The sequence below is a fragment of the Tursiops truncatus genome, chromosome 10 (genome assembly GCF_011762595.2).
Source record: "Tursiops truncatus isolate mTurTru1 chromosome 10, mTurTru1.mat.Y, whole genome shotgun sequence".
In the NCBI taxonomy this organism is placed as follows: domain Eukaryota; kingdom Metazoa; phylum Chordata; class Mammalia; order Artiodactyla; family Delphinidae; genus Tursiops; species Tursiops truncatus.
Genome location: NC_047043.1, coordinates 24,684,011 through 24,697,095, shown reverse-complemented (window position 1 = coordinate 24,697,095; position 13,085 = coordinate 24,684,011). Strand labels below are relative to the sequence as shown.

The window sequence follows — 13,085 nt, the reverse complement described above, 5'->3', positions numbered from 1 at the left end:
AGATTACTGTATACAACATCTGTGTATATTACTGAGGAAAAGACCTGGAGGAATGTTTCCCCAGACTATTAACAGTGGTTAGTTCACCGTGGGAAGGGGAGGGAGGGAGGGAAGTGGGAGATGACCAGGGAGCTTTCTTTCTGTACTGTGTGGTTGTAATTTTGCTTTTTTTTTTTGGCCATGCCACATGGCTTATGGGATCTTAGTTCCCTGACCAGGGCTTGAACCCATGTCCCCTGCAGTGGAAGCATGGAGTCCTAACAACTGGACCACCAGGGAGTTCCCTCAGTTTCAGTTTTTATACCAAGCCTTGTGTTACTTTAATAATTTAAAAACTTATTGATTAAAAAAAAGACATCTTTTAAAATTCCAGACCCCTAAGGCATTTCATTTTTTCTTGCCTATTTATCAAACCCTTTTACTTAAAAAGTGATTGGGAGGGCTTCCCTGGTGGCGCAGTGGTTGAGAGTCCGCCTGCCGATGCAGGGGACACGGGTTCGTGCCCCGGTCCGGGAAGATCCCACATGCCGTGGAGCAGCTGCGCCCGTGAGCCATGGCCGCTGAGCCTGTGCGTCTGGAGCCTGTGCTCCGCAACGGGAGAGGCCACAACAGTGAGAGGCCCGCGTACCACAAAAAAAAAAAAAAAAAAAAAGTGATTGGGAGCAAAACAAAAACTGATTCACTGAAGATGTTGGAAGACGGTGTTCTTTAATTGCAACATTGCTCTCCTTAAACTCACACAGAACCCCAAAATTCAGTTCTGTGCACCTCAAAGTCCACTCTCAGAGTAAGTTCATGGTGTCTTTAATGCACCAAAATAGTAATTTAATAAACTTGAACCTTCAGAGTGGCTCAGCCACATATTTTAGAGTTTGAAATGACAATTGCATGTTTTCAAAATTCCACATTACACAGCAGATTCAACAAGCATCTAAAGTATTAAGGCCACAGTGTCGTAGACCAAAAACACTGGTGCTTGTTGTACCTATTTGGGGCAGGAACAACTCAAACAACCTCTTTGTTGCCCATGTGTAAAATAGTGTGTTAGCACCTGTGGCCCATCTTTATTTTGCCAGCGTGTGTATAAAATAATGTCCGTGGGCTTTTTTCTTTTTGAAAGACACTACTGGAATGATGGAATGATTGAATTCCTCCAGCCTGGGCCCCTGCCTTCCCCGCATCTGCTGCCCATGCTGCTTGCATTTAGCCTCCAATTCTACTGAATTACAGGTGGTTCTGCATCCTGTTTTATTCCCCTGGACTTCCGCTAATGCTCTTTCTCCTGCTTGAACCACTTCTCCATCATTTCTCTACACGGCTTTTTCTTAACTCTCACAACTCAGTGTAGGCTTTCTCTCTTCCAAGAAGGCTTCTCTGAAGTCCCAGGCAGGGCTCGCACCCCATCGTCTGTGTTCCTGGGATACTCTGTGCCTCCCTCCACTAGCACTTGTCGTATTAAAACATCTGTTTATGAATTTTTCTATGAGACTAAGTTCCTTGACAGCAGGACCACTGTTCATCTTTGTGCTCCTAGCACCTAACACAGTGCCTGGCAAATAGGAGGTATGTGGTGTGTTTCCTGGATAGACTGAAGAAGACTGCCTAGGCAGCATGTATTTGTTCCCCTCAAAGGCAAGTGATATCTTAGGCAAGGCTTTTAGAAGCAACATCTCATAAAAACAATTACAAAGAAGGATTTGGATTTTGGTGCTAGGCGTTCCTGGGGCAATAAAACTTCCAGAAGGGAGTGTGGGTGATGATAGTGCCTCTTGCTGTCAGTTTTTCCTCTGATAGAACTCCTTACCCATGAATGTGCTCATGGATTAAGAATTATAATAAAACCGACGTCCCTATGCCCCAGTTTTGGGGGCAGCATTTGATGCAGTCTACAGGAAAAATACCATGTGAACAGATCTAGATTTTAATCAGCCAAACTACTCCACCACTTGAGTTTATAGATGAGTATTGTGTGAAGTTGCAGTCCAGGCATCACAATGAAAAGTACAAGGGTAATCCTGTTAAATGTCAAACATTCTCATAAGGAGGAGTCTCACCTAACCAGGAAGTAGGATGGGGAGGGCTTGTAGCACACTGGTGCACTTTTCCTAGTGGACGGCTTTGATCTGTGTTTTGAGCTGATAAAAGCTTTGAGTCCTAGAAGAGCCCTGCTCTCCATCCTCGTTACTATCACCTTTCTACCCCCCAAACTTGTCTTCTAAAGAAAGGGAGGGAAGACTTGGATAGAGAGCAGAGAGAACTGGAGAACCACTATAGATTTTGGTTTGTTTTGCCCTGTCTCAGTTACTCTGTATAATACAATGATTTCTCCATCCTTACATATGGCACATTAATTATAGTGTTTGGTCAGTTTATTTTCTCTATAGTAAATAATTCTGCTACAAATAAATCCTCTCTGCTTGTCCATGAAAGTCTTTGTTGGAAATGAGTAGGAAAGCTCCACTTACCAAGCAGCAAATACCTTTTAGCTCTCCTCAATCATTACCTCTCAGTCATCTGAACTCTACACAATGTAGTTGGAACACAGGGATGAGAGCCGTAGCAGGTTCTAGAGGGACCAAGCCAGAGTCAAGCTGATGGGCAGGGACAGAAGTGGATATGCAGTGCATATATTAATTTGAGAATCTCGATACCCAGGTCAGGCTGATCTGCCAGATCAGGAGTAAGTCCACATGGATCCAGAAGCCAGATGTGCTGGATCCATCTGGAGACATGCTAGTAGGAAGGAGGAAGAAGCCAGGACCAGGAGAGCTCATCTGCCGTGGAGCTGGCCTCTGAAGGCAGCATCTGAAGGATGAGGGACTGTAAGACTGTGTGTGTGCGTGCATCATTAAGAAAGCCTGGGCAGAAGCTCTGGAAGGTGGGTCATACGAATAGGAGTGTCTAGGCGTGATAATGTCCAGTCAGAGGAATAGTTCTAGTTTAGAACAGGACCCAGGCGGTAGCTTGGAGCATGAAGAGCATGGTGCCAGGACCACAGGCACAGGGGCTGATATTTAGAGAAGGTCTTTATTCCAAGCAGAGGAAGTGAGATGCAACTTGGGAAAACTAGGTAGAAGCCTGTTAAAACAAAAGGAATTTGAGAGGAAGGTGCTCAGGAACTTACCTCCCTATTTTAAAACTCCTTAACCTCCCCCCACACCTCCCAACCAGGCTGCTCTCACTGTGTATTGATATTGGACTCCACCACTGTGCATTTCCGCCCACCTCCAGAGTAAGCCAGAGCTTAGCATGCAGTGTCTCACCCCAAGTCCTTCTGTCCATTGGCAACCGTGTATATTCACTGAGTAGTGGTTTTGTATTTGGAGCAAATTAAGTCATCGTCCATCTACTGGATCCATTAGTCATATTCCAGCCATGAAGATCACATTAACTACAGCCCAGGAAGTGGGTGAAGGATCAGTGTTCTAAGCACCCCACCTTGGACGAACATAGCAGAGTCCCTGGTTTCTGAGGGAGTCCCCTGTTGCAGATGGAGCAGGGCTCATATAGACTAACTTGTTAAAGTCCCTGAATACAGTATATTAAAAGATTTGGGGAGGGTATCTACAAGTAAAAGCATGGTACAAGCTAGTTTGCTGAGAAAGCATAGCAGAAAGGAGTCAGAGAAAAAGAACTCAGCTGCAGTCCGCCTAGCATTGATGAGAGGGAGGAAAATAACCTCTGAACTAAAGTTTTTTTTTTTTAGATACATGATTTTTTATTATTATTTTTAAAAATTTATTTATTTTTATTTTTGGCTGCGTTGGGTCTTCGTTTCTGTGTGAGGGCTTTCTCTAGTTGCAGCGAGTGGGGGCCACTCTTCATCGCGGTGCGTGGGCCTCTCACTATCGCGGCCTCTCTTGTTGCGGAGCACAGGCTCCAGACGCGCAGGCTCAGTAGCTGTGGCTCACGGGCCTAGTTGCTCCGCGGCATGTGGGATCTTCCCAGACCAGGGCTCGAACCCATGTCCCCTGCATTGGCAGGTAGATTCTCAACCACTGCGCCACCAGGGAAGCCCTCTACTTAAGTTTTTAGACAAACAGATCTTAGCATCCTATAGCAGTGCTTTCAGCCCTTCATGGAACCTAAATGAAAAACATAGGTTCATCCTAAATTTTCACACTCACCAAATAACCTTTGCATCTGGAATTTAGTTCCATGAGTTTGCTCCTTCACTAGGAAAGGGGAATCCTGTGTGGACAGGGGGCTGTGAGTTCTCAGTGAAGTATGGCTATCATTCTCTGAGGCAAAAATGAAGAAATAAAAATAGGGACTTCCCTGGTGGCGCAGTGGTTAAGAATCCGCCTGCCAATGCAGGGGACACATGTTCGAGCTCTGGTCCGGGAAGATCCCACATGCCTCAGAGCAACTAAGCCCGTGCGCCACAACTACTGAGCCCAAGCCACAACTACTGAAGCCCACATGCCCAGAGCCCGTGCTCCGCAATAAAGAGAAGCCACTGCAATGAGAAGCCTGTGCACCGCAACGAAGAGTAGCCCCCGCTCACTGCAACTAGAGAAAGCCCGCGCGCAGCAACGAAGACCCAACGCAGCCAAAAATCAATAAATAAAATTAAAATTTTTTTAAAAAGAAATTAAAATATTAGAAATACGGAGGTAACTCGAAAGTAAGTAGCATGAACCAAGTCCTGACACCCCCACCTTACCCCTACCTCAGACACACACACGTGCCCACTTTGGGTGAATTGAGAAAACAGTTTCCAGATCTGCCAGGCTGAGACCCACACCCCAGACAAAGAAGTCACAGACAGACCCATGGGCTTCACCGTGCTGGAGGGCCACAGGGGCCAGGATTGGGGCTGGGAGCAGGGTCAGGCTCTGCTTTGGCAGTAAGGGGTCAGTGGACATCAGTGATAGATTAAATCCAGCCCTGAGGGTTACTTTGTAGCATCATCAGTCACTTTTATGAGCAGTGATCATGGTGTAAAATCTATAAAGAGGAATGGAGTATGTGATATGTTATTTTTTTCTGATTACATTTGTATATGTAGAAATTGCTTTTAAATAAATGTTTTCTAGATTTTAAAAAGAAACTTACAGTTACCTTTAATTTTTAGAACACGGAGCATCTGCTTTATTTCTTGCTTTCTGTGTTTCTTCAGGAATTACCTCCCTATAACGGTTATGGATTAGTTGAAGACTCTGCTCAGAATTGCTTTGCGCTCATTCCAAAACCTCCAAAAAAAGATGTTATTAAAATGCTGATGAATGAGAACAAGGTGCTTCGTTATTTGGCTGCACTGGTGAGGACAATTTTTGTTTTTTAATTTATTTAATTTACTTTATTTTTGGCTGCACTGGGTCTTCGCCGCTGCACGGGGGCCCTCTCTAGTTGTGACCAGGGGCCACTCTTCGTTGTGGTGCACAGGCCTCTGCTGTGGAGCACAGGTTCTAGGTGCATGGGCTTCAGCAGTTGTGGCACACGGGCTCAGTAGTTGTGGCTCGCCAGCTCCGGAGCGCAGGCTCAGTACCTGCGGCGCATGGGTCCAGCCGCTCCGCAGCATGCGGAATCCTCCCGGAACAGGGCCCGAACCCGCGTCCCCCTCACCGGCAGGCAGACTCCCAACCACTGCACCACCAGGGAAGCCCCAAGGACAATTTTTATATCCTAAGATTCTGTTCTGTCTCAGTACTGTGCATAGTTGTCCGTTTTGTCTGTAAGCTCTAGAGTAACAGCTGTCAGAGTTATGTGTTTATTTAAACAACCATTGGTTCCAACCTTCAGGCAGGTTGGATAGTATTAAGTATGGTGCCCCTGAACCAAGACCTAGCTCAAGTCCTATCTGCCCTCACAGTCTTTCTTAAATCATTAATCTCTCTATCCCTCAAATTTTGACAGGCATTTTGGCCTTTTTTATTAAGCAATTATGAAAGCTTGACTTACATTCAAATTATCTATTTTTGTGCCTTTCCAGTGAACTGTGATTTTCTTGAGGGTAGGGACCATGTCTTACTAATTTTTATCATTGGTGATATCTAGCTTGATGTATTTTATATTCATTAAATGTAACAAATGGAATCATACTAATTTAATAGATGTGAACTTTGAGAGGTCATATGGCTAGTGGCTAAGAGGTTTGGAAACAGACATAAATTCAAATCCTGAGTGTTCCACTCACTGGCTGAATTACCTGAAGCAAGTTACTGATAAGAATTCAAAGGATAATGTCTTTAAAAATAGAAAATAAAGCAGAAATAGAAATATAACCATTTTATTTAGAAATATAGACATAAATAGAAATTGAAATAAGTTACTCTGGGAATAGAAATGTATTTGAAAAAATAAAAATTAAATGAGAACATAGTTGACTAATGTATTTTTTAAATATTGAAAAAGCTTTGAAACAAGGGAGTTCTAGCAAATTCTAGGTCAACTAGAACACTCCATACGTTAAGAATTCTGATTAATGAAGGTTTTGCATTGTTGCTAAGTTCTTTGAGTTACTGTTAAAGTTCAAGAGGTTTGTTGAATTATGACATAGTAACTATGAACTCCTTGAGAGCAGGGGTCATGTCTCTTTAGACTTTGTAGGCACTCAATAACTGTTGGATGAATGGGTAAATGAATTTATTTACACATACACTATCTGTGAGTCAGGCAATATAATATACTCATTTTATGTTTCAAAACATAAGAATCAGAGACTAATTGGTGTGTCCCAGGTCTTAACTGCTTAGACAGAGGCAGGACTAGCGCTCAACCTAATGAAAAATATAATTCGAAAAGGTACATGCACCCCAATGTTCATAGCAGCACTATTTACAACAGGCAAGACATGGAAGCAACCTAAATGTCCATTGACAGATAAATGGATAAAGAAGTTGTGGCATATATATGTATATATGTATGTATATACACACACACACACACAGGCACACATACGTACATACAATGGACTACTACTCAGCCATAAAAAAGAATGAAATAATGCCATTTGCAGCAACATGATGGACCTGGAGATTATCATACAGTAGAATTTCAATGAACAAATGGAGAAGAGAAGAGTGCAATAGAAAATTACCATTAAGCACACACCTCAGCAGTCCTTGTTGCTGACAAGGTCCATCAACGGATGCTAAAATTAGTGGGAAAACCTTTGAGGAGAAACAAGATTTTCATGGTTTCAAAGTATCTCCCTCAAGATATTTACTAACTGCAAAGGGAAAGATGGTAACTTTACAGGGGAGAAACCCACCAGGCATCTTCTTAACCAAGTGATCAAGTTCAACATAACCAATAAAAAGATGTTTTGTTATCATGAACTCCTTAGTATGCACAGAGGTGGACGTGGTTTTTTTTTTTTTTTCCCTGTGGTATTTTTGCCAAAGATGCAAAAGTGAGATGCATGAGGGACAGTCAACAAAATAATTGACCAGTACTCATGTCAGGGTCATGAAAGACAAGAGCAGACTGAGGAACTGTCACAAATTGGATGAGATTGAAGAGAAATAACAACTAATGCAGTATAGGATCCTGAAACAGAGAAAGAACATAAGTGGAAAACAGGTGAAATTTGAATAAGGACAGTAGTTTATTTAAAGCATTATACCATCATTTTCTGGGTTTGATAACTGTGCTATGATTATGTAAGATATTACTGTTAGGTGAGGCTTGGTGATGGGCTTACGAGAATTCTCAACTATGCAACTTTTCTGTAAGTCTGATAAACTTATTTCAAAATAAAATGGCAAAAACAATTTTTAAAAAATTTTTAAATACTCCTTCCTGCCAGGGTGAGCTATTGCTCCCAACCCCCTTGTACACCTGTGCCTGTAGTCCTGCTCAGAACTTTATTTTATTCTAAGTGTGATGGGAATCCTCTGGAGGTTTGAGAGGAGAGGAATGATGTGATTTTATTTTTATTTGTTAAAAAAAAATTTTTTTTATTATAAGGGTGTTCAACAAAAAAAGTTTGGAGACTGTCAGTTAGGGAATGGTATGAGGAAATTATTTTACTAAGAGGAAATCCAATGACTTTCTCAACTAAATGAGAAATTATGACACAAATAATTCCATGGTCTGAATGAGAAGGTGTGTGCTGAAATTGTGATGTGAGAGGATTTTAGTCAAGAATAAGCATGTCTGTATTTAGGCTTGTTCAGTCTGGAATTTGTTTCTCGGTGATTTGATTTAGGAAAAGTCTTAACAACGTAGTTTCTCAGAATCACTTCAACTCTATGACATATTACTCCTTCCTCCCTTCTTAAATTTTCTTTTTTAAATTATGTATAAAAATGGATTTGTTTAAAGGCATAAGCTTTGCATAATCACTTTAGTGTCCTCGAAGTTGAACATAATGTCAGCCACGAGGTTTCAGACTGGCAGCCTATGGACAGAATGTAGCCTATATGTTTTCTTTGGCCTGCCTGGTGCTTTTAAAGTGTTGAAGTCAACATTTTAAAGTCAGGGTTTTTATATAGTAATCCAGATTTCTGTTTTCTCATGAAAAATTGGATCTAGCAACATTGGGCCTATATTCATTCCCACATGGCAGCAGCCTTCCTTAGATGAGGTATGTCCTTTCCCGGCCCCCGGAGCCCCACCCCATACTGTTCATTTATATTATACTTCATATGTTAGGCTTATATTGTACCCTAGTCCCCGTAGATATTTCAGTTTGAGGCTTCTGCGTAAATCACGTACCTTCGTAATATCCTCTTTTCTTCACCTTTCCAGGAATCCCCCATCCCAGAAGACAAAGACCGCCGATTTGTCTTCTCTTATTTTCTAGCCACTGACATGATCAGTATCTTTGAGCCTCCTGTTCGCAATTCTGGTATCATTGGGGGCAAGTATCTTGGCAGAACTAAAGTTGTCAAACCAGGCTCCTCGGTGGAAAACCCCATCTATTATAGCCCCAGTGACTTCTTCATTGGTGCTGTGATTGAGGGTAAGTCTCAACACAGTTTAGGCTCTCTTTCTGGCCAAGTGAATGGGTTCTTCTTATTGGGAATTTAATTCAGTTAACCCTTGTAGGAAGCAGTTAGTCTGCAGTCCAGCTGTACATGTGGTATAGTGTATAAATCTCCTTTATCAATTAAACTGTAAATTGGTTGCATTTGTTGGCTGTAGATGGAAACTCTGAGCTCCCTAAACACCGAGCGAACTAGTGCATATTAGTTTAGAGAGCAACTGAAAGTTCATTAGTCTAGGTCACAAATACATATCTGTGAATTTTTACTCTCAGTTGCCTGATGAGAACATAACCAGGCAAAGTGTATTTCTACCCTTTCCCCAGTGTTTGGCCACCGGTTCGTCATCCTTGATACAGACGACTGTGTTCTGAAATACATGGAGAGCAATGCTGCCCAGTATTCACCAGAAGCACTCCTGTCAATTCAGAGCCGTGTTCGAAAGCAAGAAGCCCCTGCACCAGAATTGGACAAGTATGTTTGACCACCTAAGGTCCATTTTGGCTTTGGCACAATGAGATATTCAGGAAGCAGTTCTTAAAATGAATGGATGATCACATTTTAGATTTTCAGATTTCCCTCACCAATGGAAGGTCTTAGACAACCTAGGTTACCTGGGTCCAATATAATAACTAGTAACTTAGAACTTTTTCAACTTCATATATTTAGCAAATAATTATTGAGTGCCTTATATGTATCAGACACTATCACTAGGCCCTTAGACTTTTATCAGTAAACAAAATAGACCAGAAGTTGCTGCCCTCATGGAGTTGACCCTCTAAGCAGCGGGAGATAGCTAATAAACAGCACCAGTAAGTTAGTTATGCAGTGTGTTGGGTGATGAGTGCTGTGGGAAAGTGGAGCAAAACAAGGGTGATAAGGGTTCTGGAAGGTGAGGGTGGGTTGCAGTTGGTTGGGGGAGGTGGTCACACCTTGAGAAGGTGGCGCTGAGCAGACATGTGAAGGTAAAGGAGTCAGCTGCGTGGACGTGTGGCGGGAGAGCTTTCCAGGAAGAGGGAGCAGTGAGTGCTAAGACCCTACGTATTAGCACACCTGGAGCACACAGGTAACACTGGCAAGAAGTAGGCCGGTGAGTGGCGGCAGTGGAGGAGTGAGGAAGAGAAGCAGAAGCTGGAGGTAGGAAGTTAGCAAGGGCCCAGGTTGTGTAGGACCTGCTAGGTCTCTGGAAAGGTGGTGGCTTTCCTCTGAGTGAAAGCGAGAGCCACCATGGGGCTTCCGAGTAGAGGAGGGGCACCATTTGACATGTGTTTTAAAAGAAGGGGCTGTTGTGTTAAGAATAGATTCAGAGGGAGATTAGTTAGGAGAATGTGGCAGTGATCTAGGCAAGAGATGACGGTGCATGGACCAGGGTAGTATCCGTGAAGGTGGGGAGAAGTGGTCTGATTTGGGGTATATTTTAAGGTAGAGCTAATAAGGATTCAGACAGATGATATAGGGGAGATAAGAGAGTAGGTTAGGATGACTAAGGTTTTTGGCCTGAGCAGCTGGAAAGGAGTTGCCACCAACTGAGATGGGGAAGAAGTCTACTGTGGGTAGGGGAGGGTTTTTTCTGGCAGGGCGGAGGCAGGAGGGATTTCAGTTTGGGATATATTAGGGTTTTTTTTTTTCGTTTTGTTTTTTAATTTTTATTTAATTTAATTTATTTTTTGGCTGCGTTGGGTTTTCATTGCTGCACACAGGCTTTCTCTAGTCGCGGCGAGAGGATGCTACTCTTCGTTGCAGTGTGCAGGCTTCTCGTTGCAGTGGTTTCTTTTGTTGCAGAGCATGGACTGTAGGTGCGCGGGCTTCAGTAGTTGTGGCTCGCGGGCTCAGTAGTTGTGGCTCGCAGGCTCTAGAGCACAAGCTCAGTAGTTGTGGCGCACGAGCTTATTTGCTCCATGGGTCTGGAGATCTTCCCCGACCAGGGCTCCAAACCCATGTCCCCTGCATTGGCAGGCGGATTCTTAACCACTGCGCCACCAGGGAAGTCCAATGTACTAGGTTTAAGATACCTATTAGATACTCAAGTAGAGAGATCAAACGGGCTGTTGGATATATAAATCTGGAGCTCAGGTGAGAGGTCTGGGGCTGTGGGAGTTGTGGGCATATAGATGATATTTTCAGCCATGAGACTGGGTGAAATCTCTCAGGTAGTCATTATAGACAAAGAAGAGAGAATAGCTCCAAGGATTGCGCTCTGGGGTTCTCCAGCACTGAGTTGGGAAGAGAAACTGAGCAGGACGACTAGTGAGGCAGGAAGAAAACCAAGTGGGTGTGGTGTCCTGAATCCAGGCTGTCCCCTTTTGCACAGTAGGGACTGTAAACGTGACCATGAGAACAATCTCAGCACCAATGGGAAAATTTACTGCTGTTCTGCAACTTTAAAAAATTTTTGTCAAAACATGAAAAGCTCTGATGGTTATAAATGTATAGGGAAATGAAAAATAGTAAAATTGAGTTTTATTAGTGCACTGTAATTTAAGACATTGGCAACATTGAGAATTAAAAGTGTTTTATTTCTTTATAAAAAGCATATTAAGAGTAGTTGGAACAGTGCTTGCCTTCTTGTCATGTAACTTATGATACAGAGTGAACGTCTTTTCTGTGCCTCGGCAAATTGTCATATTCCTTTCCAAGTTTGGATTGACTTCCAACATTTTATTATTTTTGCTTTCAATGTTGCGAAATACATCCTAGAGTTCCTTTAATGAGTGAAATATCTCAGAGTTCTTTTAATGTGAAGTTTTTTGTTTGCTGGCATCTGGGATATCTTCATCCTTTTTTTTCTTTTTTTGGCTACATTGGGTCTTCGTTGCGGTGTGCGGGCTTCTCATTGCAGTGGCTTCTCTTGCTGCAAAGCATGGGCTCTAGGTGCATGGGCAGTAGTTGTGGCTCGAGGGCTCTAGAGTGGTTGTGGCTCGAGGGCTCTAGAGTGCAAGCTCAGTAGTTGTGGTGCACGGGCTTAGTTGCTCCAAGGCATGTGTCTTCATCCTTTTCGTTACGACCACTTCCCTCATTTATGTCAATAAGCCAGCCTTTGCTAGGGTCCTCTGCCTGCACATCGAGAGTCTCTTAAACCACAGCAGTGTCAGCATTCCCACGGTCAGCTATTTCTTCTCTAACTCCGTTGTGTTTGACTTGAATTCTGCTTCTAGCTCTACCTCTTTTGGTTTCTTTGCCACGCTCTCATCTTTGTTGACCAGTTCTCTCTTCAGTTATCCATTTTTGTAAAATGTCACTTGAGTTTATCCTTTAGAGAAAAGGAGGCAACATAAGCTACACACTTTGCTGTCTGTGTGTGACTTGAAAAACAGATGCCCAGTGATCAGTCACTGACAGACTTTCAAAGAAGTGATATGATTGTCGCTGATTGTGATTCACATCTATTATTTGTGTAATGATTCGTGGACTGAAAATCTGACAATTTGCACTTGAGGCAGTTACTCACAGTTACTAACTGAAATTTGAACTGTGTTGTTGAGGGACTGGGTTATTTAACCAGATGGTGGTAAGTGAAATTCATGCATATCTGAGCCTTGCAAAAACAAGAATTGCCTGCAAATCAAGGAAGACAGTGATTCATTGTGTCACATGGGGATTTAGCAATGTGTAGGGGACACTGGGGACCTCAGTGCAGACTTCCACTGGAATAGGAGGGGCGGGAGTGGGCTTAAGAGAATGGGAGGAGAGGAATTCGAGCTTGGAAGTATAGCCCCCTCTTGAGGAAGTTGGTGCAAAGGGGAACAGAAAAATGGGGGAGTAGCTGGCCGGCGAAGTGGGGTCAAGAGAAGGTGTTGGTGTCTTAGAATAAGATAAAGAGAAATTCAAGTTCTGGGTTAAGAAATCCATGGCTATCCTTGTGTTGATCCTCACTTTACCCCTCTTCTCTTGTGATGGGTCAGAGAGGTGAATGAGAGAAGATGCTTGAAGGTGATATGAATACAAAGGTCATGCTCTAAGGAAATACAAATCCTGTATTTGAGTAATCATTGCTAAGAATAATGAAAAGGGATCCTGAGTACTTGTCAGGCCTGAGAACTTTTTATATCAAGTGTTAGTTACAGGATGATGAAATTTGCAGTTAGCCATCTTCCTTCTCTGAGCTGGAAGATTAAAACAGTGCACAAGTGGTTGGAGTATTGACTTCATCTG

The 13,085-nt window shown here is 42.9% G+C and overlaps 1 protein-coding gene across 1 annotated transcript in view; it reads left to right on the top strand.

Annotated features, from left to right (window-relative positions):
- Nucleotides 1-13,085, top strand: part of EFHC1 (EF-hand domain containing 1) — a 65,224-nt gene that overhangs the window by 36,708 nt on the left and 15,431 nt on the right. Inside the window, exons 7-9 of the mRNA XM_019949920.3 lie at nucleotides 5,123-5,263; nucleotides 8,698-8,911; nucleotides 9,260-9,407. Coding sequence (XP_019805479.2) covers nucleotides 5,123-5,263; nucleotides 8,698-8,911; nucleotides 9,260-9,407 — 503 coding nt within the window. The remainder of the gene's footprint in view (nucleotides 1-5,122; nucleotides 5,264-8,697; nucleotides 8,912-9,259; nucleotides 9,408-13,085) is intronic.